This window comes from Manduca sexta, chromosome 11, assembly GCF_014839805.1.
Source record: "Manduca sexta isolate Smith_Timp_Sample1 chromosome 11, JHU_Msex_v1.0, whole genome shotgun sequence".
Lineage (NCBI taxonomy): Eukaryota > Metazoa > Arthropoda > Insecta > Lepidoptera > Sphingidae > Manduca > Manduca sexta.
In genome coordinates this window covers 6,433,287-6,461,117 of record NC_051125.1, presented here as the reverse complement: position 1 = coordinate 6,461,117, position 27,831 = coordinate 6,433,287, and the positions used below count along the sequence as shown (strand labels likewise).

Below are 27,831 nucleotides of genomic sequence, written 5' to 3'. Positions count from 1 at the left end.
ACCAAACTATCATCATTAGTCGTGTTTGTACTGTGATAAAATCTTATACCCGAAAAAAAACCTATTATAATTTGAAATTGGTGGTAGGTGTAGCGAATTAAATCAGAATTTTCCACGACATTCCAATATTGAAGTCCGACTGTACGAAATACCTAGTCACCGTGCATTTTATTCGTTTACTATTTTGGAATGTCCAGAGTCCGGTCATGTTCGGCTAGCAGGGGTTGCTTAAGTTATTCGGCGCATTAGTTACTAATCGAAATACATACGTTGCGCATGATCCACACGATTGCAGTTTGCGTAAGCGTCTTACACAAACGTTAAGTATTACACCCTGATTATAATCCGATCGTGCCGCGATATCTTATGCACTCGCGTTGCAGGAAGTGAACTTTAGAACTCTTTCACTTTTCTATGGCACTTCACTGTGCATTCCTGCACCCCTTTTACTTTATATACAAATGTTTAACATTATCTCATGATCAATAATATATTGATTGATTTTTCTTTAAATTATACATTTAAAAGATATACCTATTTGTATTGAACTAATAAACTTTCGTCGAAGTGACAATGACGAACTTAATGTAAAAAAGCATTTGCTGCGCAATTGGGTTGGTATCGCTCGACCTCGCGGTCTGCAGGATGCGTCACCCGCTCGAATATATATTGTATTGTAAATGTACGTTAACGTATGTGTCCGGGTTGTACAGACCTCACTCCATTATTTGTTTAGTCATTGCACCACTTAATTTAAATATTAAAATCGATGTCGTAAATAGACTTACGTTAATTAGGATTGGTGATTTTTGATCAAACGAAGTCGTAAGTACTTATTATTATTTATAAATAATTTCTATAAGTATCATCTAAATGCATAAAGTTATTACTTTTATACGTTTGTTTAGATGTAATTGAAGTTACGTGTGTTATTGTATTTTTATAATTCCGTTTCCTTTATCATACAAATAAGCTGATAACTGTCAATTAATGGTCCGTATTGGTCACTATCTCTTGATTCATACCAAATTGTTTATCAATTATCGCAGAGGAAGTGTAAACGAACGCCTAAATTGGAGGTACGTGTAGATCTATATCGAATGCTCTCTTACTGCAGTCGCAGTCACGTATGTTGTGTAAGTGTCGTAACAGTTGAAGAGCCACCCACAGGCTCGATCGACGTGTTGCGAAAGCAAATATTGGTCTAGGACATGCAAAATGAATAAGGCATTGTGGATCCTTTACGCAGCAATAACCGAGCAATCTGTAATAAGATAATTACTGAGCATGGTGAATGATTTGCAGACTATAGTGCATTATCAGTTATATGTTTATTATAAAATTGTAACACCATAGTGGTGGATATTAAGTAAGGGCTACAATTTCCTTATAGTTTAATGAGTTATATCACCATAATGTTATTATTTTCCTTGTAGGTATCTGTGGTTTCTTTTACTGGAAGAATTTATTTGATAAGCTCTGAGCTTCATAGATTCATGAAATGTCATTTAATTGTATAGAATTCATGTTAAAATATATAGTATTTTTTATTCCATATAAGAGTAAACAGACAATAAGTAAAGCACAGTGGCTGTTCTATATTTTCCTATTAAGTGCTCTTTCGTGTTATTTGCACGTAGAAACACAACCGATTATTATTTGTCTGACATGTACATTTTAGAGTTTAGTTTTTGCTACTATAATCGGGTCTCTGCTTTTTGTGCATTAGTTAATCGTCTCAATGTTTGTCTCATCCATTGTACATCTAGTTTCGTAGCTCGCGTTTAGATCGTCGATCACGTAGCTAAGCTGGGCGATAGTGGTCGTCCGTTTATAGATTGTGTGTCAATAATGAAATGAAAGTGGCGCGCTGGCCGCAGTCGGTAGGTCAGTGTCGATCCGCTGGAGTTTACATAACCCATGTCATACTGTGACATCCATCGTACCCGTTTTGGACTCAGCTGATTTTGCGCTCGATAATGTAATGATTCGTTTATGTAACACTTATGTAGTTTGTAGGAAGTGAAGCTGGTTTTGATTTGCAGTCATTCTTGTTTGTCTAGTGCCTTGGTAATACGTTTAGTTACGTATATTTTATTCGATGCAATAGTTCATGTTTGAATTAGATAATCGATGCAAATCCAATTAATTCGTACTTATAATTTTACATTTATAATTCACGTGAACTTGTACTTGATGTTAGTGATAAAACTAAAGTAAACACAGTTAAAATTTCACACACTACTTAATTAATGGTTCTAAGGTTTAAGAGTAGTTGACACACTTATAGTTCTTTTAAATTCAAGACAAATCCTGTCATTCAGACGGTTTCACGGCATTGTGTAAGTGAGGGGCCGAGGCTCGAGACTCGTGCACCGCCACTTGCATAATGCAGTCTCAGTGATTCTCAAATATTTGCGATTGCAACACCCGGAGTACAGTTCACAGGTCAGTTTTCTCCTATTTGCGGAAGTGGATATAAACGTTAATATAGGCGGTTGTCATCAACGAGCCGATGAACTTAGCAAGGTCTTCAACATTTCCTGCTCAACAAGTCTTGTCCTACCAGCCTGAAAGCAACTTGCATTTTTTTACTTTTATACTGCACCCCATGACGTGCTAATGATCGGTTTACAATACATAAGATAGTGTGCAAGTATTTTAAAAGACTTATATAAAAATATGCATTCCGTCGTATTTAATTATATATATTGTTGAAATGTGACTTTTTCTGTATAATTATATTCCCTTAGGAGAAATGATTTTAACAAACAAGATAAAAACATACCAGATTTGTATACTCTTTAGCGGACTATTTAGAAATTCAATAAATGTGTACCTATCTCGACGATACAAGCAAGCTCTTAAATAGAATTGAAATTATATACCGGTTAAAACTCGTACATGGAATCGATATAAAAACTAAAACAAAAACTAATTAGGTACGTAATGTTACTTAGCTGAATGTCGGAAATTGATGTGGATAATCGAAGCAAGCGTGCTTGCATACAAACAGACAACATTATTCAATTGCTGCCTAGTCATGGTTGACTATCAATCATTAACTCTTGTTCAATCGTTTGTTAATATTTTCACATCTATTTACCATTTACGATTCGCTATACTTGATAGTTAGTGTTATTGTTGGGAAATAATACGTTTATATTATGCGCGGATATATTTAATTCTGTTGTACATGTCTCGTCGGAATAATATTAATTGTAGTGACTAATCACTATACATATGACATGCTATGTATCCATACTATAGTAATTTGCCAAGAAAACATTTCACCATAGTCAACGCTTGACAATTTTATAGAATTGGCAATACAACTTATTTATTTTATTCAGTTAATACATGTAACGGAGGATCGCTGAATGTAAGGAATTATTTATTAGTGTCTAGAACATTCCATATAAATTATCACTCAAACCTGTTTGTAATTTAAAGGTTAATTATAGGAGAATATGAGAATGATACTCAATTAATTTAAAGCGAAAGCCGATCTCAATACTAACTATGTAAGGCGCGCATTCATAGCCATCTCTTATTTTGTTTTAAAGAGCACCAATTGTCTGCGCGCTTAAAATAACAGTCACAAAATGTACAACGAGACGGCTTCAACAGACGAGACGTGTGTTTTAAGAACCGGAAAATAAGCGAATATAATCTTTTGTTGATTTAATTAAAGACTACAGAAATACCTGTAATGTTCCAACGGTAACGTTTTATGTTTTGTCGGCTTCCTGAAACATGTTTTATTCATACGACACAAGTAAGGCGTAAGCGTGGTTTGTTATATGATGCAAACAGGTGGAACTCGCCTTAACAGCGTTATGCGATGTAACAATGCTGTGCATTATCAAATCGGTACACCATGCATCAGTAGGCATGCATCGTACCTCCCTGCCCAAGGGTCCGTAAAATGCATTCGAGTACATCAAGTTATTGCGGTGCGACGAAAAAATATACAATCGTAACTGTACTTTAACTATTTGCACTTGACCGAACTTTAAACGCATGGATTCTTAGTAAAAATGATAAAAAAACACGTAAGCTACGCTCAATAACGTTTAATCAATGCAATTATACGTAACCACTACTCAAAATTAGTATGTAATCATTTTAATCATAATTGTAGTGCTAACTAAAGCATTGAAAATGAGAAGGGTCCTCATTCGTGCTTTACGTGGGAGAGAAGTCAGTACCGTGACATGCGGGGTTGTCCACTCCGTGACTTGGAAAGCTATGCTTCGATGCCCGGCACCCGTGGAAAACGGTCGAAACACAACCATATAAGTTTCCACTTGCATTTAATTACTGGCTACTATATAATTCGTTTGTCAGTAACTAATTCTTACTGTGTATGCCAGAATGTGATTGACACACGTGTCAGAGAATACAGTATAATCTGCCTCAGCTTTTGAACCTTTCACTTCACATGAAACCCCTGTAACTATAAAGCGTGTAAATTAAAAAGGCAAATGTAAAATTTAAAAAGGCATTTAAATCACCAAGACCTTATAGAGTATAGATGTCGGCTTAAAATGAAATAATGAATTGCAAAACGTTTATTATTCGCGACAGACCTACACATTCCGACATTTTAACTGAGTCGCGAGCATACACTAGTTCATAATAAAATTTAACCAGCGTACAACAACAATAATACTTATTTCTTAATTAATTATAATAAACACATTTACTCAGTGAACATATTTTGGAAAATATTGTGACGCAAATTGATAACTTATCCAAAACTAGTACACAGATAGTCCGGTTCATATGTTATCGGCAGTGACCTTTTTGAGTGATAGTGTTTCCTCGAGTGCTTGCTTTACGACACTGTTCAACTCGTACGACGCCACGTCACTTTGTTTTATTTACGATATCTTGACAGAGAACGACTAAAAATAATCATTTTTAACTGTCACATCCGCCTCTACAACGACGACTATGCACTGCTGTATCATTGCACCGAACCTTACGCGTAATTCATTTTTATGACCCGCATTAATTCGTCTAATCGAAATCACCATTCGTCATGGTAAATTTATTTTATTTTTTGGAACTTAACCTAAGACAGGATGCATAAAGTAATTAACTTTTTAATACGCAAATTAATTAAACCACGACCATACAAGGATTTAAATGCGTGGGTTAAGTTTTAGTAATTTAAATTTCAGATGCGTAGGAATTTTGTTTTCATTGGATTGGATGTTTTTGTTGAGTCTTTTATGCTAAATATTTGAGTCATCTATGAATAATATGTGTATATACTTACATAGCTATGTATCATGAACAGTGTGCAATAAATGGTGTGCAGTGACTAGTAAGAGATATGAACTGTTGTCGAGGCCGCGAGGCCATCGGCGTTCACAAGCGGGGGCGGCGCAAGCGCATCGATACAGTGCGCTGGCGCTGACCCGCATGCTCCTTCAATGAAAGTGAAACTAGTCGTAATCGCCCGATGTTTCTCTATTTTTGCTTGTTGCTTCTTGCCGGCCAACAAAATAGATCCTGAATTACATATTGCGTATCTATGTATTTTACATTTTACTTACCTACATGGTACATTAATTTATGTTGTGAAATTGATAGGTATGGTTGATTTAGCATCGGAACTCCCACTGTGGGCGATCTGGGCACTACAGCTGTCATCCGAACAATCCACGTCTATTAAATAATTTCTCACAGTTCCTATTCTGGGAAACCTGTAGCCTCTGCCACGAGTTTACTCGTTTAAATTCCCAGGCAGGTTTATGGAAAGTTTACTTCATCAACTAACGCAGTTTAAACTATTTTTGATATAAGACAATTGGGTCTAGAATGAAGGTCTCCAGCACGCGGTAATATTGTTTTGATATATACTTATTAAATAGCAATTAAAATTCTAAAATCAGCGCTATTAACGCACAATGTGTTGTATATTTCATTGCGGAGATGGATATGTAATTTGAATACATGCCGAAGTATTACATCACACGCTTTATTTAATACACAACTAGTCTAAGGAATATCTTAATATTTTCCTCAAACAACTATGCTGTTGTCGTTTATTTTCATTTTGATTTGAGTCCTTGGAGATACGTGTCTGATTTTCTGTAGTAATAATTTGCAAAAAAGATGTGGCGAATATTTTGAGAGCGGATGTCGCACATCTGTTGTTGGAGACACAATAATAAGTAATTAGCGAAGGAAGAGCGGACAGCGGAGGCGGTCATGTAGCCAAGTTCGCACAATGTGTCCCGCACGTTCAACTGTTTCCGTCCGTATTACCCCCCGCCCCGCAACGCCCCCGCCTTCCTCTCGTGCCGTCTCATCAGCCACCCCTGTATAGACGTCGCCGACTTTTTAATGTAAATACACATTCAATTGGACAATTGAAGACGACGGGGGACTTGGGCTCCACTTGTGAACACCTAAAGAAACTAAATATGGAACAAAAAACTCAACAAAATAAATTCGTTCTCGTATCAATTAACATTTAAATAAGTGGCATCGAAACCGGGCCGGTCACTTTTAAATATTGATGCTAAAATTATTTTAATTTTGTAGCGAAAATGATCTACGCATATTATGGTACGAATGCGTTAACATAAAAATAGAATTAATTAAAATTTAATAAACATGTGAACGTCTTTGATGAGCCTATTCGCCTGCTCCTCCTGCGAAGGTCGTCCACGTAGTCGGTCGTAGTAGTGTGCGCGCGAGTGCGCGCACACTACTTAGAATTACCTTATTTCAAGATACGACCGCCAACCAACTAGGTACATACAAATATTAAAATAATAGACTGTGATTAACAAATTATATATACTATAATACAGAGGATAATTATTCTAATAGACAATAGCATTTGTATTTTGCAACTTTAAATTGCTAATAAACTTGTTTTTATAGCGCCATGCACCTTTTTTTTTGTGTACAAAATACTTAATCCGTAAAATTTTGTATAAAACAGTTTTCCATTTATTTGTTTAGCAATACATTTTTTGGATGTATACTTTAATATATCAAACATAGCCGTTATTTATAAGTACTTGTTGACAGTATTATTAATGTGTCTTATCCGTTTGTTACAGGTAATATTAACCACACTTTCTTGCTCAATCCGATAAGTGAGTAACTTTTACTTTTATTGAGGGTCAAGTGCCTCACCGGTAGCTGAAAGTACGAATTAATTTTACGATAAAATTGGATTATAGCTGAATTACGATTTCATTATTGTGCCGTGGCTCGGCGCGGCGTCTCCATTTTTGTCGCTATTATATTAGTTTTCGCAATGATTAATCAAAACGTTGAGTAAAATATTCAACCTAGTAAGTATTCCAGATATTTCGAACATATTAGCCGCTTGTTCAACACGGCTAATCTAATATTTCACTAACGAATTGTAAAAATATTGCTTAACAGTAGTTATCGACACGGCACGTACTTGCCCACTAAGCGACGGCTTACATTTACCGAAACTCGCTTGCAATGCGGCCACCATTGCGTTGCAAGACCTTCGATTTCTCCCATTATAACATAATGTAGCGTTTGTTCGTAAAAACCAATTTTGGCAGCGACGTTACGACGACAGATATTTACATTATTTGCTATTTTCACAAAAAAAGTAGATAACTCTAGTTTCTCAGTTTGATGGTTGCGTAATAGATCTAGGTGTCCATATTTCTGTTCCCGCCTTCTGTGTTATCTGTATTCGAATTGCCTCGTTCAGACTTGCCGTCTCACCGCGGGTCGCATTCGAATTGCCATTTTATTATTCATCACAAACATGCACTTCGACGCGGATTAAGTTCACTTGACATACGAGATCTCTTTGGAATGTCATTTTTAAATAACAATCGAAATAAGTTTATTTATATTTACAATAGATATAAATACATTTCATTAAAATATTCATTTATGTCGGATTCTGTTTACGTGAATTTGGTTACGAAACGTGCATCATTATTATTTAAAGAGAATGTCCCGTCACAATACGAGATCAAGGCTTATGTGTTATTAACAAAGCAAGTAGAAGACACGGCTAATGTAATCTGATTTGTCCTCGCGCAAGCCTCGTATAGAAACTCTGTAATTTTTCGTGATTATGTCAGCTGTTCCACTGGATGCGTCGGCGTAACTGAGCGCCGACCAGGTATTGTTTCTTTGAACGTAACACACGTGGGTTCTTCGAGCTGCAATGGAGAAAGTAGCACAGCCGGCGGCAAGGCCGTCATGTTGTTCTCTGACCTTCGCACGATACACTTCCTGAATATCCTAGGAGTAGCCAGTAATTACCACGGATGAATAAGCATTTTATTTACTTATTTACAAATTAAACGCATATTGACTACCACTTATTTAGATTGCGCGTTCCTAAAAATTCTTAACTTTATTTCAACCAGTTTTTCTAAATGTGATCGTTATATAAATCAAACAAAGTACACATGTTTATTGACATTTGGAAAAGAAGCCATGTTAAATGTCACGACTCACGAACATTTTACATTTCTGAGGTGTAATGAACGTCATAAATGTTTTTAAACTTTGCAAAAGAACAATAAATTGGATTTGAAAAGGTGGGAATTGACTCAAAATTTAATAAATATATACTTTTTCCTCTTTTGTCTTTACGATTTAACTTGTAAGTGCACTGTCCCGAGCTCGTAGTTCATACTTAGTAGTTAAATTGATATTATCTTCACTTAAAATCGATATATGTAGTGTATTTTATCGGCTAAATCACCAGTTATTTATTATCTTGCATCTAAACACTACTACACTATCTGGTTTTGTATTGAGTTTTCGAATGTAAATGTGACCATTTGAACACCAGCAGCAAATAGAAATATTTTAAACGAATTGTCGTTGACCAATATTTATTAGAATTTTATTAATGATTTGGAAAATCCTGTTTTACTTAGTTTTTTACCAGACTAAACTTAGCATTTTGCTATTTTTTTATATATCGGAATTCCTAATTAATTATAAATGAAAACTCTTTTTTTTATTCTGATGCTGCTTCTGACTGATATATCAGTGATATCCTAGAGTAAATGATGAGTTCACATCTTCCCTTTAACCAGCGTGATGTAAATTTTCATTTGACATGCAGATGCGCTAGCAAGTGATTTTTGAGCTACTGAGTTGAGTTCATGCTGAGTCTAATCAACATTATTGATCAGTTCTTCATGGTAAGTGGAGAATCAACACGCGAGCCATAGCCTGCCCAAACGAGTTGGGTTATAAATAATTAATTAATATTTGGCCGCCGAACTCTTTGTGGCTCCAAGGTCACAACAGCCGATTTTCAAGATTAAAGATGCGTCAGTTCCATCGAATGTTTCTGTCTATAGACGCGTTTTTAATTAAAAAATTGTATGCGGTTATTTTGAACATTTTATTTACCTATTAATTAGCGATTTTAGAGGTGTAAAAATTTATTGATATGCTTTTCAACATTTATTACTTGGCTGTTAGTGTAAATTAAAATGATATAAGTAATGTCTTGAGATGATCCAAACTAGTACGAACGGCTACAATCTACTCAGTTGAAGGCTAGATGGAGATATAGAGGAATGTGCTCGTTCATTCTTGTAACGTTAATAATACGTGCTATAACAAGATAAAATTATTCACCAATGACGTTAATTTATTTATTTTATTCAATGCTTTGTTATTTATATTTGTTCAAATATTAGTATGCATGGTCAACCGAGCTAATGTCAGCATCATCCAATTTATAATGTCCTGCATCTTGTCGTAAGCACTAGAAATCTAACAGCAACATGTGAATAAGGGTGTTTCAACAAACCGTTCGGTTGTTACAAGGCAAACTTGTCAACAAACTCGTACAATCAGGTAGACATTGTTGTAATTGTTAACGCAGCGGTATGGACTTGACTTATTATTATTTATCGTTCATGAATTAACGATTAATAATGCATGAGTATGCTGGAAGGTTATGAAATGAAAATTGAACAAATCTTATGTGGAAGGGTACAAAAGCATTTCAATCAATATACTCTTAGTCAGTTGATTCGGATTCGCAATGTCATTTCTATTTTCTCCAAATGAGATGTGTTATATTACTTGTAATTTGAATAACAATCATGAGTTAAACATTGGTTTAATTATGAAATATACTTTGAAAATTATTATTGTTCAAGATGCTGTATTCAGCTCTGTCTAAAAAGCTCTTTTTTGCGAATGTGGCTCCGCAACATTTATCAGCTATGGTTTCATGGGAATTTGTCCCATTGAAATTTAGCTAGACAGGAATTACTTACTTGTCTTTGTTCAGACATACTATATTATAATATATACAGGCGGATATAACTCAGTTTAAAATAAAATAATCCGTAGACACGACCTCGTACAATTTTATAATACTATATAGGAACGTAAACAATGACTCGAAACGCCCACTGAATTAATGTCCCCAATTCAATTGAAATGTTTCATTAGCACAAGTGGCCGCGATTGCTTCGTTGATCGGGTCCGGCGAGCGTCGCAAAAGCGAGGCGCCTCGACTTGCCGCAGACTTACTACTCTATACAGTACAGACACGTGACAGCGATGAATTCATATAAGTACATTTATAATAAGGAAGTGGGTAAGGAGAAAAGTGCGGTCGACGACCATTGAACGCGCCGTGTAGGGGGATCACGTCTTAGGGCCGCACGCCGATCAGACAACTCTGTTCAAATGGAGTATTCTTTTTGTTTTTGTACTACTTAGTATTGTTCAACTTGTGTATTTGCTAGACAAGTCTTTATTAAGCAGAATATAGCTGTGACAGTTGCTATAAGTGCTTCAAATTAACGTAACGTAAATTTTGCGTGCGGATAATACGTATAAACAAGTTCATATAGACATAAAGAAAGAATAATAGTATGCCAATGACAAATAATTTATTTTTAACTCTAGTAAAATATGATTGATCGGCCAGGATATAGTTAATAATGCTATTATTAATAGATATCGATGAAACGGCAAAAACCTTGCATTTTTTTTACATACTTGCTTTACCACAGCACAAGACCTTCGCATTGCCGGGATCAATTAGAGATCACTGGGTTACATTCGAAACGAACCGTTCCATTATGTACGCGGGGTCGCGACACCGAACGATACCCGGTGGCGTAATACAAGCATTGTCAGTAATTTCCACGTGCAGTGTAACTTGGTGGTTAATTGCCCGGAATGAACGCAATCTACGTACGTACCGGCTCGCAACTAACTAGGAGCGGAAAATGTGGGCATTATCGCTTCGTATCGCTACGTGCGAAGGACACTTGCAAATTAACAATTGTTCTATCAAACCGAATTTCACCATGTGGCTGCCATACAAGTATATTTAAATTTTATCTGTATGCGCTGGCGGATTACCTTAGTGTTTTATTGAATTAATAAACTGTTTTACATTCTGTCTTTGTTCATTGCGAATGGCTAATTTATTTTTGGCATTAGCGTTCAACTTTGTTGTTACGCTTGAGGGCTCTCATAGAGTAAACTAAATACGAAATTACATTGAAACAAACAAGCATTCTTGGAATATTTAAACAATTGAACGTAAACTGACTTAAAATTACAATGCTAACTTATTTACTATTTATTAGCGTTAATATCATGAAGTTGATGATTTACTATATTAGTTGATGGCGTAAAACATCTAAGAGCTCATACATCTATCGTTAAATCTATTCACGTGTAATAAAAATACCATTAAATGTGTGTAAATCTCTTGTATAGCTGTAGTATTGCGTTTGCGATCATTTTCAATTACAATCACTATAATACGATGGTGTTAAACTCAAGGTAATTTACCAAACAATAAACACGTACTTGTAAATTTACCGAAACGAATTTATAAGTCCGCCATGCCCTCTTCAAACATATATTTCAATAACATCCATATTTTTATGTATAACGACACAATAGTTTTGTGCGTTCAGAAGTAGAACTCATAAAAAAGTTTAATTTGCAATATCTAATGCGGGAAACAAATCAACAGATAGAGTCTTTGAGGTTTCCGTAAAAACCGCTAGTGCAGTGGACTATGTTTTACTTTCTTGTAGGAAGTGCTATCGCTTTCAACGGGGACCGGTTGGGCTACCTGCTTCGTGTTGTGCAAAGACGTTTAGAGCCACTCTGAATGCACTGAATCGATGGCGAGGGTTGCAATATCAGGAAGTACGTTAATGCAATCAGTCTCTGTACGTCTATGAAAGTGTACTGTAATAAAAAAACAGTGTAAATATTATGTAATGCGTAAAACATGTAGTAGTAACACTTTTTAAAAGCTCGATTCCTTCTTGCAGACTTGGTCTGTATTTTTTATTATGTAAGACTCACTCTTGCGCGAATTGCATTACATATAATATGTCGTATAGGTTATTATAAATCTGTGGTGTTATCTCACGTGCATTGAAGGCTCCGAGCAGTCTATCAAGCCATTTGTCACATTATGTATATCTGTTTATCTTTCACGTAATGTTTATTTGATTTATAATTCTCACGGGATATTTTTAGTATTTACCACTCATGTCATAAAAAACATTACATTATATGCCATTGAAAAATAAAACAACTTACATTATAGTCTATCGATGGCATTAGGGTAAGTTAAATAATAAGATAATATTATAGGTATCAGCACTTCTGTCTATATTATGATTATGAATATAACTTACATTACATTGCGTGTTACAAAACTTGTAATTTGTACTAACCTAATGGACATCGTTCATTTGAATAAAAGGTCGGATAATTAAAGTACACGTTACGCAAAGAACAAAATGTCTTAATATTGATCTCCCAGCATCGGGTTTAATGAACCATTACCAAACTGTGCCAGCAGCTTGCGACAATATTTATTAAGACAATGACGAGTCCAGTTTGTTACTCAAACGTCTAATAACTTTCTATGAGTGTGACCGACCGGTCGGACACACTATTCAATTGTCAAATACGTCACGGATAATACGTCATGGATACAAAGAGCGAAAACTTTCATTAGCTACAAAAAATCATTTTTCTATTACATCTTGTTGCGTGACTAATGCCATATAGTTCATGGGGAAAGTATAAGACGAGGGAGTGACGCAACAATGCAAATTGCACGGACAAAGGAATTGCTGCAACTGGATACACGCTTGACGTAAAGGACCAGTGTCACTAGTCACTAATGGCCGCCACGCAACGGTCGTTGTCGTATCGTGACATTCATAACTGCCTTTATACTGTGCGGTGAGCGGAAAATGTCATAATCTGATTATACATTCCCTACGATGCCGAAGGAGTTACAGCGTTTTGAAAAAAAAAACATCGTTCAAGTTGCGTGCGTTTTTTCTTGAGCAACAATATTTACCTGTCGAGTTCTGCAAATCAGGCGTGAGCCAGTGTTGTGATGTTGCGTCTATAAATAAGAAGGTGCTAAAAGCGGCCCGACCGGGGGACGAGCTTCCTCCGCTTTGAGCGGCCGGGGGGTAAACACGAGCTCGAGTTGAACGAAGCCCTTTGTTGACATTCACTTTACGGCCGCACCACCTCGGCCCGCAAGGTTTATGACGCGAGCGCAATAAACACGACACTCACATCGACGCCAGCGCACTGCGCCCGCGTCTCGCTGCGTGTTAGTAACAAAGGTGAACGTCTGCGCGGTGTAGTGTTGTGAACACTGAGCACGGTCCAACCGCCGTGCCGCGGCCGCCTTCGTCTGCATACAACCGCCGCTACACATACACATGACATCAACATATTTTTCGCAAAATATAACGTCTACACAAAACGTTTCTGCAGGGTTAATGAACCCAAGAGATTATTCATGCTGAAGGCGGAATTCATTTAGCTGGAAAATAAATAGTTAATAAAGGAAAAATTCTTGAAAGTCGTCACGAACACTACGTGATTTCCTTTCCTCTATGTTAATAATTTAACCACTTACTTCTTGAAATAAATAACCATTGTTTCGACTGCTACAACCAGAAAACAATTGTTCGGTTAGTGTTCATAATATAAATAAAGGGCAGCTGACATGTGATGGTATTTATTCCATAGTGGGCAGGTTCTCGTATTGCAATCACGCCGTGGTGCCCATCTGCATGCAAAGCGTATTGTCCGCGTCCGGTCTTACTCATCTAACAGTCGCTAACTATGTGAACTATCGTCAGTGTTTACGATATTCATATCACACAATCACTGTAAAATCTTACACTGTACTAGAAATTCAATTAAAAGTAGTAATATTTAAAAACTGCGTTAGGTCAGAAGGTCGGGGATTCGATCCTAGCTCAAAGAATTTTATGTTATAGAATACATTCATAGTCAATTTAACTACCATTTGCTTTAAATCTTGCTTATTTGAAAATTCCTCTTAAAGTATATAAAGTCTACTAAAAGATCTGAAAGTCAGCAATCAGCAGCTTAATATAATAATTGTAATAATAATTGAGATTGATATGATATGAATTTATAATTTTAATCACATTAAAATGACTACCAATTCCAGTTTCAATGTACCTTATTATATTATATGATAATTATATTTTTATTTTAAATAATTAATCTAGGCATTTATCAAATTACTAACTCACAATAGTTCAAAATTTAAGTAAAAATGGTTTAGTACTATATCAACGCCATGTGGATAAAAGGAATCATTACCACAGTACCCACATGCAAGCTAACATCGTTTAACATTTAATTCAAGTCATAAAGTAATAAGTCTGTCGTGTTATTTTCGCTACAGACATTATTAATTCGAATCATGTTGCAACGTTTTTAACGGTTATCTAGTCTCTGTGGGAGATCACTGCATGATGTTGCGTCACTATTTTAATACATCTCGTAATGTTGTCTAAATGTAGTCTATTTTCATAGTTCAATTGTGGCAAACGCGTCACTTAAATAGCCATAAGTGTGTGAGATAGTACACTATATGTTGTCGCCGAGTGAATCATGTAATATCCATTGTTCATCGCTGCGCATGCTCACAAAGCGCTTTAATACGCATTTTGTAGATTTGAGGGAAACTCTGCGTCATTATTTTAATAGCAGGAAAACATATAGGCACGTTTTAAATTAACTCTTCCACTGAACTCACTTTTTATTCAAGTGAGTGACCCCGAAGACTAAAAGGTTAATGACTACATCGTCATTATTGGTAGGTTGTTGGTAACTTTCTGAGGGGGCCTCAATATCTCGTACAATTTTCGCGCAATCATTCAATGAACGAGATAGGACCCAATCACCAAGCGAGACCCTCGACAGACTCCTTAGAGAAATGAAAGCAATTTCCTTTAGCATTCTTGATTGATATACGTATTGGGCTTTGCCTTGGTGTGCAATCGTTAAACTATTATTATGTAGTCGAAACGTAAATGAGACCTGACAAGTTTTGTGTCCGTTTGCAATATGGCCATGCCATTTATTTCACGTTGCCAACAGCATAATTTTCTAAAAGAAGGGTCCAGTGATCATCTGATTATTTTAAATCGTTAAAAGTTCATTTAAATATAGAACGCATTTGATTAGAACCAATTAACGGTCAATTAAACAGTTCTCTTGTTTGAGTTATATCTTAGCAACAATTGCCGGCCGTCCGTATCTTAATGACTTGAATTGATGTTCTTTATATTATCGGGCTTGGACGCTTTACGTAGTGTGTGTGGTGTTTCAGTGGCTTCATATACCTACTATTTATATATGTGTTTCGTGGAAATAATTTCGCATTTAAAAAAGTGAAAAGTTGTTATTTAAAAATATATTTACAACTACGTTATGTATCTTGATGAGATATTGCACATGATCGATATAGCTGCGACATGTAACAGGCAAAATGACTACGCAACGAACGCCTCATCATCCTATAGATGATTGCGATCATTACGATAAAGGTCAGATTGGTAGGTTGCAAACTCGTAGCCATAGGTTAAGGATTTAATTTACTACAATAAACATATTATAGCCAGCCGTGTTATCTCTGGTCAGTGATTTGAATTGGTAATGAAAAACTAACGTTTCGAAGTACCTAACCTAAATCTGCGTTCTTTGTTGTGCGGTGTCGTTGCCCCCGAGTTATCTGAAGAGAATATGTATTTAGCAAGAGCGCGAGTTCAAAAAGCATCGTCAGTAAATGTGTAAATTTTTACTGATTGCGAACGTAAATATACTGGTGGCAATGGGAGTATTACTCCGTAGGTTCGATAACCTCTGTCAATAACGCATTTTATTTTTCTCGTGTTGAAACAACATCTAGAAATAACCGTCATTGCTGGGAAAGATCGTTCTCGATATTGTCCGTCCATGTTACATGCACAAATATAAAGTGCGTACTTAGAAGATGACACATGTGGTTAATTAAACAAGACGTTGCCCTTTACTCGCGCAGACACTGGAAATTACCATAATCTTAAATAACTAATGAAGCCCTTATTATATTTAAAACAAAGTTTTTTCCATTGAAGCGTTCTGTAAAGTTATTAGTCACGCAATTAGTGGCCAGAGATCATAGTTAACCGTCTTGTGCATATTTCTTGTAAGACTTAAAATAGCCTTGCCGTGTTCCATTATGCAACCCGCTGCTACCATAATAATGAGGAATGCAAACACATTGGCTCGAGCTGCGTGTTTGTCACGTTGACAACATCGGCCGCTAACCAGCTCAGCACACATGCCACATGCCAGCATGAGGCCTCAGGATCAACCTGGGCTCGACGCTTTGGACATTTACTAACACCCGCTCCTTACCCAAAATCATGTGTACCATACAAACAGCAGTTACTGTAACGGCCATATTGCTTTGTAAATAAGAGTTGATGTTCGAGTAAATTTAAGACACCTTCTTTCCCCTCATAAATAAGGAGCGCTAGATGCATTCTGGTTTAGCCATATTGTAGAAACCATTCGTAGTTTTGGTCTGATCTAAAAATTAAATCCGTAATACTAATACTTATTATAAGAGGCTTTACCTTCCAATTATGATTATCATCAGCCTAGAAGTTAATGTTTCTTTTTTTTTAATAAAAAAGATAGGGTTCACGTTGGATGTAACCGTCGTTTGAAATCGACAGTGGTCAGGTACAATTTTCCCTAGAGCCAAGTTGGTTGCGCGAGCGCAACGTCCGATGGAAAGCAGCGTTTAACCAATGTTTCGCTCTGATAACTCTCTAATTACGGTTGAGCTGTTTTCCGTCGACACTTGGCCGCCGCAGCTTAACCCCTGGCTTTTCACTGCAACTTTTCACCCGCGACTGCACCGCTATGGTCATTTGTTTGCTACACTTTCGCTTTTTAACTTGTTCCACTGTCCGTATTGTTATTTTAAACTATATTGTTATAATAGACGTGAACTTATAGTGGACTATAAATACTTGCTACACATTTGGGTTTTGACGTTTTTAGAGTAGAGCAACATTTTTCCTTTGTCATTAAGATGACCTATCCGCGTTGTATACTAAATGTGGAGTAGAAAAGTAGATTTTTTCAATTATATCTTATAAATGATGTAGCTAAATATAAGTACCAATATTACCAGTTTTAGACTTAAAATGCAAAATGACTAACGTCCAATGGATCACGAAAAATCTCGTGTTTAGAGATGATTAACAAATAAAATGCATTGTAATTGCGTCGTGGCCCATACGAGTACCACACGCAGCGGTTTGAATTTAGTATGTGGTGCGAGTAGGCAGTGAGCACGTTCGACTCACGTACGCGACGCGGTAGTGCAGTTGCGAATCGACGGTCCAGTGTAACTACAGCCTTACTGCTGTCGGTTATTGCTCACGTACCGAACAATAGGTACTCATACACCACTAAAAGCATTCGTATGTAATTGTTTACTTAACGTTTGCCGCTAACCGTAAGAGTTAACATCTAATATTCAAAGCCGGTATAAGCGATCAATAAAAATATATATTTTGTAAACATGTACAGTTTTCATTATTATAATTCATCGCATCCGCTAATTTGAAATGTGCGAAAAACCGTCGTGTATTTTTACAAAATTTAAATTGTTATAATATTCCATCTATATATAGACGTTGTAATAACATATCATGATCTTATTGCGTGAGGAATTAAAATTTGTACTAATGCCCAAAAATACAAGTTTTATTTTATTCAAAATATCCTAGAATTCTTTGACATCGTAGCTATTAATCTTGACTTTAGGGGAGTAATTATAATATGTCTACTGTATTCCAAAACACAAGTGTTTGCGTGTTTACGATCAACGGACGACGCAGAAGCGAATAGAATATACAATGACGTGTCATTCACATCGATTGAGGCCGCATACAAGATACGACATATCATACATTATGTATATGTAGAAGCTCATGTTCCGCATCAAACCATGATCTGATCCGACCTTCACGCCTTTGCACGGCCAAATATTATATTCCACTTAGTGACGGTCTTAGCTTATTATTTTTCTTCTCTTAGCTTATTTGCCAAAGTCACAAGCATTGGTTCACAAAACAGTTTTCTTGTAAAGGGAATTTGATGTAGAATCAAAGATCTGTCAATTAACGCAGTCCTTATGGTAAATTGCATTGCAATTGGCCAACAAGCGGCTCTCAACCTGGCGTCACGACGGGTGACGTTGGCGTTTCGAACAATAACATACAATCAGTGTGATTGTGGGCCGCATGGCCGCGCGCCCGTACGCTGGCGCGCCGCAGTGTGCCCGTGTCAACTGCCTCTTGCATGAACATTACAATTGTTATGGTGATAGTATGTAGCGCCAGGTTCGACGCTCCGTTGAAACAAAAGACGGCACCACCATTTGCATCTCTAAACGACGCGAACGCGACACCTCCACAATGGGGAATATTGATGGGAATGGAGAATTTTACTGAAATGAATAATTCATTATAAGAGACCGGACGGAGACTCGTTATAATCGTAACATTAAGATTCGACTCACCCCAGGGGCTTTAAAAGCACCACTTTGTGGCTCGGTTAATTGGTAATATTAACCGTTCAAACTTGGAAACCATTAGAGAAAACGAGATGAACCCGAGCAGGTAGACGACGTTACCAACCGCCCCCAACTTTTTGTTAACATTGGCAGGTACCCGACCCTCGGGTCAGATTGTGAACACTTTTTCTACGACATAAATACACAAGTGTTGTAAAACTCAGATAAGAATACTTTTAGGGAAAGACGAAATAAAAAAATTATACACCGACTACGATTTATTTTCTTGATTTATGTTTGTTTTTTTGCACCATTCCCAATATTATTATACGTATTCCAAAGCTCTTCAATAATAAAGGTTTTTTTTCGTTATTTCAGAATCAAACTCGGCCAGTGCAGACTATGAACGGCAACCTTGCTAGTGCGCTCGGTCCGGTGGGCGGCAGCGCAGTGTCCAGCAGCGTCACCTGGGACCAGCATTCGGTGTTGGCGCGAGTGGCGTCGGTGCCCGCACATCGCGCCCTCGCCGGCATCCTCGACCGCCTCAGCCACCGCCGCCTCGAGCGCACCACCAGCGAGCCGGCGCCGCCGCCACCAGCCACCAGCCGCTACAAGACCGAACTATGCCGCCCCTTTGAAGAGGCCGGAGTCTGCAAATATGGCGACAAGTGCCAATTCGCCCACGGGGTCCGCGAGCTGCGGAACTTGCAGCGTCACCCAAAATACAAAACGGAGCTGTGCCGTACTTTCCACTCGGTGGGTTTCTGTCCGTACGGTCCGCGCTGCCACTTCGTGCACAACGCGGAGGAGGCGCGCCGCAGGGAGCCGCCGTCGCCAGGCGGTTCGCTGGCGTCGCTGTCGTCGGGAGGGTCGCTGGGCTCGTTCATGAGCGACGGGTCGCGGTCGCCCCGCTCGCCGCACTCGCCGCACACGCCGCAGTCGCCGCTGGCGCCGCAGTCTCCGAACGCGCCGCACTCGCCGCCGGCGCTGTCGCCGCCCGCGCACGCCACTGCCTTCGCGTTCCGCCGCACGCACTCTCCGGACCCGGAGGATGAGCGGCTGCCCGTGTTCAACCGCCTGTCGTCGGCACTCGGCGACCTCGTGATCGCTTAAGGCGCTCGCCTAGTCCTAAGTTAACTTATACCGAGTCTAGCGTAAGGATCGTCCGACACCGTAGTGCCTACACGACGTCTTCCAGACTTGACTGCGCACGAGCGACGTCCCGGTCGCCGAGCCTCGCGCACTTGCAAACTAGCTCAACGAATGATCTCCAGTTTATCGATGCTGAATTGTAATACTTCGGTTTAATTTATAAAGTTTACGAAGTGTTTCTCTGGCGTCTCGAAAGTTTGCGGTGTGAATAATAGTAGTTATGTTCAACTTTTAGTTATCGGCACGCAATTGTAAATGGCACCTTTATATTTTTAGATATTTATTGTGTAGCTCGCGGATGTCTTCCCGATGCGATCCTCCGCCGAGCGGTGGCCTCTGTAAAGTTAGCTTATAGAACATTTATTTATTTCATACTGCCTCTCCGCGCTCGGTACCGTACCGCGAGAAGGCGCTCGTGATCTATTTTTAAGAGTTTAAGATAATAATTTATTATTTATTTCGAGTCTCTTTAACTATAATTATTTTGTAGCTAGCAGCTGCGATGCCACACCGCATACGGACGGGGCCCGCGTCTACGGGACGTGGCTCGTTATCACCAAACAGCTCGACTGATTCTGTGCCAATACACTGATCCGATCTTACCGCCGGAATCAGTCGACGATTTGCACCTCGGGAGCTCAGCGGACCGATACCTTTATACGCATACCTTTAGCTTATAAAAGACATAGGCACTTTTTGTACATATTACATAGATACAAGTTTACATTCAGTACTTAAACATAGTTCACGGTGTAGTTGCTGTCGGTGCGCTATCATTATCATCTTAATCTACTCTCGGAGAAGTATCGAAGTAATCCCAGGCAGTGAGCTTCTCGACTTGTCGGTCCGTCTGCGTTGATTTTTTCGTTTTTCTCGCGGCGAGAAGGACGAACGACCAAGTGAAACCTGTTTAGGCTTTTGGTGATTGTTTTTTCGTTCTCGCATCTCACTATACAAGTCCCTCTCGCGCCGACAGCACTTGAAGAGATTGCGTTCGGGCGTTCGCTAAAAACGCCAAAAATATTGAACCAAGTCCGCTGAACTACCGAGGTTTAATTTACCGCTGAACATGTATAAAGAATATAACTTCAATATAGTAATATAAAATATAATGTTTATACAATTGTTAAGGCCGCGGCGGACGCGCGGTGCGGCGGCCCTCCCCCCGCGCGCTTCCACGCCGCCGCCCGCGTCCCGCCGCGGTCCCCGCACACAAAAAGTGCCTTCTACTTTGTAAAAAATCGATTATATTTAACTTTTAGTTGATCGAAATAGATTGATTGTTTATTTATTGTCTTCTTTTGAATATAATATTCAAATTGGCAAAGTTATTACTTTTGTACTTCGACCGAACTAATTAATTAGTTTCGACGTAGAATAGGTTTTTTGAATTTAAAGTGTGATATTTTATAATATTTATGATAACAAAGTTTAAAGTTTTAATTAAGGGACCAATATAAGGATTAGGAGAAATTATGCTGGAACCAACGCCTTTGATTTATATCAAGACTGCTTTGCAACTGTAAATTGTATTCTTGTTTCGTTTATCACCACTTACCTCTATTGATATTGTAATCGTGCCACTAATAAAGTAACATTTGGACAGTGCTGGTTTTCGTTTTCTGTTAGTATCTATTGATTGTATCTGTAATGACGGTCGAGATCGTTTCGTGTATTTATCTCTTTAGTTTCAGCGTTTTACCGCGTCTTATAGAAAAACATTTTGTACCTAATTAAGGACTACCTAGATGTAAGAGTTCATAAACTTCGTCAACGTTATTTATTATCAGTTCATTAAGGATTATGAAATCATTAAAGCGAATGTATTTAATTTCTTTTGTATTTACATCAACATTTAAACACGATTTGTTATAATGTCTTAATATGATTAATATAATATCGCGAGTCATATGATATAACGACATTAGTTTACAACTTTTAGTACCTATGATTAGTTAAGTATTTAATTTTTTATTTAATTCCAATTATAAGTTAATTTTGCAAAATTTGACTAAATATACTTTTTTATGGACGAAAATTAAGGTAAAAGCTATATGACATTTCTTGTAAGTTTTCCTTATTTACCATCAGCATTTTTATTTTCAATTATAGTCAGAGTATGTTAAACCTTTGTTTTTATTTTTGTTTTACTTTCCAAAACCCATTTCCTTCCTATCAGTATAAGAATATTCACACCAAACACACAAAATAAAAAAGTAACTTTAAGCACAGCAGCAATTATACATTCTAAGTATAGTCAGTTTTCATTATAATATAATGAAATTACTTTCATTGCAAAAAAGAGATACTAAAATCATTACCAAATTTGGGTATGTTATTACTTGTAAAGATATTTGTTAGTATCGCATAAATTGCTGTATAAATTTCGATAAATATTTACACGTATTTAAATTAATTGTTGCAGTACTTAACATGTAGGCAACTTTTTATATACAAAGAATTTAAAATGAATTTAATTAGTTAACATACTTTTTTGTACACCGAAAATGTAAAAAAAAAAGAAGACAAATTTGTATACAAAGATTACATTGGTGGTACAAATGGCGGTCTTATACTTATGTACTTATCCTCTGAACGGAGCGCAAACTTATTAAGAACAATAATTAATCGTTAAGTACTATTAGTACGCCACCTATTGAACGTAAAAGGTACTGTCACATAGTGTTTTTAAAGAAAACACAAAGTTGAATCCAAGTTAGATTGATGCACGAAAGTATAACATAGGGGAAGAAGAACGCACAAGTGTATTCGTTGTAGGTAGGATATATATCCTATAAAAATATACTTGTGGGTTCGTCTGAATTATCATCAAGTTGTAGTAACTATCTATACAATGCTCCTTGCGTCTCGTAATTTTTTTTTGGGCATCACTACATTTAAGGCCTAGTTCGAACCAGTAGAATATAAAGAATTACTTACCTATCTCAGTAATTGTTTGCTAGTACTCATAATAAATAATAATATCAGCCCTGTATTATATACTTGCCCACTGCTAAGCACGGGCCTCCTCTACTACTGAGAGGGATTAGGCCTTAGTCCACCACGCTGGCCTAGTGCGGATTGGTAGACTTCACACTAGTACTACTTCATGCTAGTACTAATTACTATGTATGTATAAAATATATGTAGGTTTACAAAGTACCCCTTTTCCAAAAGCGAGGGACCCTCTGAGATGATATACTTACATAAAAACCTCGACAAGATGGAGGTCGATGTCATTTTTTTGACAGTCGGAAATTTTGAGTTTTTTTTTTTATTTCGGAGAATATACGTCGACTGTTTTTTCCCGTTTATCAGATTGTATAAGAAATGTGACGTAATGTGTAGGTTCTTCCCGTGTGTCTGAGGCATTGCGGGATAAAATTCATAATATCCATGGACCGAGCGAAGCTATTCATGCAAGTTTTTTACCAATAGTTACTTGCTTTCACTCAAATATAACACCTAAACTATTGAAATTAATAAGGTTAAATATATCCAACGTTATTTGCTTTAAACCTTCATAAAATTGCTGACATCTTTCGCAGTAAGTAAACTGATCCGTGATTTTGTCGACGCCGCTCTTGACCTGCATCGGCGTCTCTTGTAACTCTACGCCAGATAACAAATGGTCTTGAAACGACCAACGTAACAACGCATCAATTTATACTTCCTTTCTACGAGGCATATGTGAGGTATTGAATGTGCATGGAAACTATTTTCCTGATTATCATTGAATACCTACCTAAATACCGGCTCTGTGTATCTACGGGGTCAGTAAACGATAGCACCTGCATATAACATTGTAGTAACTCGGTATTTTGTATGATAGGCAGATCATGTTTCTAAAATTGAAAAACTAGGCCAGTCGATATGCATATCCTCGGGCCGTTGCGAGAGGTGACTATAGGTTATCAGGGATCATTGAGTTCGCAGCGGCGCGTTCGCACCAAAAGACTTGAGTAATAATAATTATATTTTATCATTCCCCAGTATGGTCTCCGTTCCGGCAATTTGAAATGCTTTGTTTAAGCAAGCCTCTAAAATATCGTTTGATGCGTTGGAAAACTTCGATCCCGAGTCTAGCAATCCTTTGTGCGAGTGTTTTGTTTCGAAGAACAGAGATTCGATCTATATGACTGTTTAGTGCCTTTTGTAATACTCACCATTTAAACATGGGATTAAAATGCTGTTTGCAAACTGAATCTGTAATAAATCCATTTGTGCTTACCCCTTTATGGATACAGGCACGTCTCATGACGGTATGTGCAATTATAATAATATAATGTACATTTTAGCAACGCAACTCGTAGTAACCGTTGGAGTTTTTGTTATTATATGTAAATCACAGCTTCATTATTATTCGTTGTAAGTACGGCTCCACCAAAACATTTCCATGGGTTTGAGTATAAAGGATGTAAGGAACCAAAATACTAATAAGGATTTTATTATTCATTTGTATTTGGAAGGAGAAATAATAATGCGTATCCCATCGACTTAGTTTCAACGTGTTTTTGATAACGGTCATGTATAAACTTACATTAAAGAAAAGTAGAGTTGTCTTAATTCTGTCTCTACCACCCAATACCAGCTAATATTTGCTCAATAATATGTTTCCGTACTGTCAAAATACGATGAGTGACGTTGACAGTGACGGAAATATAATAATATGAACGAAATGAGACAAATACTTACACCACTTTTTTATTTATTTATTTGAACAAGAAACAATAAAAGATACGTGATACACCAAACATAATTTATATATTTGTTACATGAAATAATAAGGAATAGTTGCTGTCCTATTTATAGGCTGTCACCACATAAATATAAGCAAAAAATACAAATAGCTGCACCATAAGTGCAATACGTACTAAAAATGTCTATATATAAAACAAGATTTAGGTTTCAACAAGCAAATTCAGTATTTTGTTGTTGAAGATAGAAAGGAAGTCAATAAAATAAACCTGTCAATATTATCAGATTTTAATATTGTTACATAAACGGGAAAGTCGAGGAACCAGCAAATGCTTACCCAGGTAAGTTCTGATGCATTGACAATAAAATAGAAGACGTGGGTATCTATGAATTTTCGCAGGTACATTTTTAAATAAAACGAAATATTATGACTGACTCATGCCCAAGATTACGCGTGTGACGAAAATTTTAGAATATTTAAGGTTGGTTAACCCTTGTATGTTTACCTACTTATCTGATATTTTCAGTAAAAAAATATAAATACAACATTTATAAGTGTAATAAAATTAATAGGAAACTAAATTTACAATTCACACGTAATCGACAACTATATCCGTTTCTACATTACGGAATAAGATTTGTTATTTCTGTTTATCGAATTTCAACATAGGCCGAAGTCGCCTCCAACCACATTCGTATATCAAATAAAATCATATCATGTCTAGTTAAGTAAATACTGAGCTCAGTGTTGGTTCAATGATAATAATTATTGCTGCTGGATGCTCGCGATAACTGTTATTATCTAATATTTGTACAAAGCACTGATTAGATAACGAAAAAGATGTTTAAAACTTGATGTTAGTGTACCAGTTCGATTGGTAAGTATGAGGTAACGACTTCAAGATACGATAATATTATGTTGTGACAGCATTTTGTACTGGCGACTGTTATGGACTCGGATGCAATACATTTGTAATTACAGAAATATACACTTACTAAATTAGGTACTTGACATTAGGTCCTCCCTCATTTTGAATTATGTAGGCGCTCGATATAGGTTCGCGGACAGTTAATGTAATTTTTCGAATCATACGCAAGTATTTTATGTTAAACAAATGGAGCTAATTAAAAATTCGAATCATACGTGGTCCTGTTATGTTAAAGAAGTTGGTAAAGAAATTGAAACAATATACCAGAACAAAATATGATAAAAACTAAAATTTTATAGCCACATCTTGTTTAAATAGAACTCCACTGAGAGTACCTATGCGGGCCCTATCAATGAAAAAACGTCAATTTGCTCTATTAAAATGTAGCTACTTATAAATTTACCGTAGTAAAACAAATTATGAATTCGTTAGCGGTAATCATAGGCTTACTCCCATTTTTTAGATGATAGCAATAATTTCAATAGCTTTTACGTATCGATTGAAACATTAGGAATATTTATTTAAATAATCAGGTTTGCAAAAGTAATTATCTCAAAACTATACCCACAACTGCTCACATAAAAAACAAATGTCAACTTATCTAACGACTTTTGTTTAATTATTTTTTATATCAATATGATAATAAAATAAGTCATAACTATTAATGAAGGCCCAGTTTCATTTTGTTGATAAGATTGAGTTACTAAGCGAGACAAATGATTCTAAGATACCGTTTTGATTTAAAGATACATCGCCTAATGACTTTTTGGCTATTATTGCTTTTCTATTTTAATGGGTAAAACCGAAATGATCAATGACTACGTGGGAATTTATGAAAAGGCACATTGATACTAATTATTTTCTTTGTCAATAAAATAATTAAGTATATTAATTATAGTTATGATAATGATTTTTTGAAAATAGATCTATATAAAAAATTATATTGAAACATTTTTTTCGTTGTGTTGAGTATTTTTTTTTGTTTTGTGAAGAAATAAATATTATAGTAGGAACACGAGTGTATAGGCGATTTGAAATTTTGAATATGTTTATCTCCTTTTGTGGCTGAGTGATATATAATCTACGAGTTAGTAACGCAATACACAACATTAACGAGGATTAAAACTGAAAGTTATTTATATTGACATTATAAACAACGTTGTAAACGAATGACGTTCTTACGTCCGCTTCCTGTCGTTTAATGCTTCGAGATATTAGGAAAGTCACGTCTACAAGGGTAGATATAAAAAAAGGAAATCACAAATTCGCATGCCGTGCGGACGTAGTCTTTCCGTATTTACGAGAGCATGCTATGAAGGACATGCGAACTCACTGATAACACTGTATAAACTATAAACGCATCGTCAATATGAAATAAGGCGAGGTTTTTACATTGTAATTCGATAACGTGCCAGTATTTAACTGTATTTCATAATCTTTTTTATAAATTTACATTTTACTGGAATAAGTATTATTATTTTTCGACTGCCTCGGTGACGAGGGCACGAGAGTGCTCAAGTCCTGGGTTCGAATCCCGGATATTGGGGTTTCTGCTTAGTATTATTGATAACTTATGCAGAAGTCTAGAATTTGTATCTAACGCCCGCCCCATCACACCAAGGGACTTAACACATTTAGCGAAAAATCACTTGGTTGCACCTCCACCTACCCCTGCGCGAATAATGTCGTGATGTGTATATTATACGTTTCTTGTGCATATTTACCTAATATTCCCTTGAAACATGAAAAGGCTTCCTGAATCGTATTTGGAATTTTATTTTGGCTTTTTATCTTCAGCCATCCTGCGAATGGGTGACGCTGATGCTTTGATCTTTGTTCTGAATGGTACCAGTACACCCTGACACTATTGTCCGAATGTATTCTCATACATGTCCTCCCGGACATTAGGAGATTTTGAAACTTGAAATTGCCGAGATATTAGATAAAGAAACTATATTTTTTATGGTAATTACATGAAAAATAAATATTAACAGGTCGTTGTCCTCGTTTGGTGTCGTGTCTCGTTCATGATGATAGCGTCTGCGTGGCGCCTTAGAGATATTAGTTGGAACCCTGTGCAAGCTGATAATGTAATTAGATTGTGTGTCATTAGTTATTAAAGGGATAGGG

The 27,831-nt window shown here is 36.8% G+C and overlaps 1 protein-coding gene across 2 annotated transcripts in view; it reads left to right on the top strand.

Moving 5' to 3' along the window:
- Positions 1–22,201, top strand: part of LOC115443028 (protein TIS11) — a 34,129-nt gene extending 11,928 nt beyond the window's left edge. Inside the window, exons 2-3 of one of the 2 annotated variants that reach the window (XM_037437384.1) lie at positions 7,089–7,124; positions 19,301–22,201. In XM_037437384.1, coding sequence (XP_037293281.1) covers positions 19,325–20,035 — 711 coding nt within the window. In that variant the 5' untranslated portion in view covers positions 7,089–7,124; positions 19,301–19,324 and the 3' untranslated portion in view covers positions 20,036–22,201. The remainder of the gene's footprint in view (positions 1–7,088; positions 7,125–19,300) is intronic. The other variant, XM_030168299.2, reaches the window with a different exon arrangement.
- Positions 22,202–27,831: the final 5,630 nt, after the last annotated feature.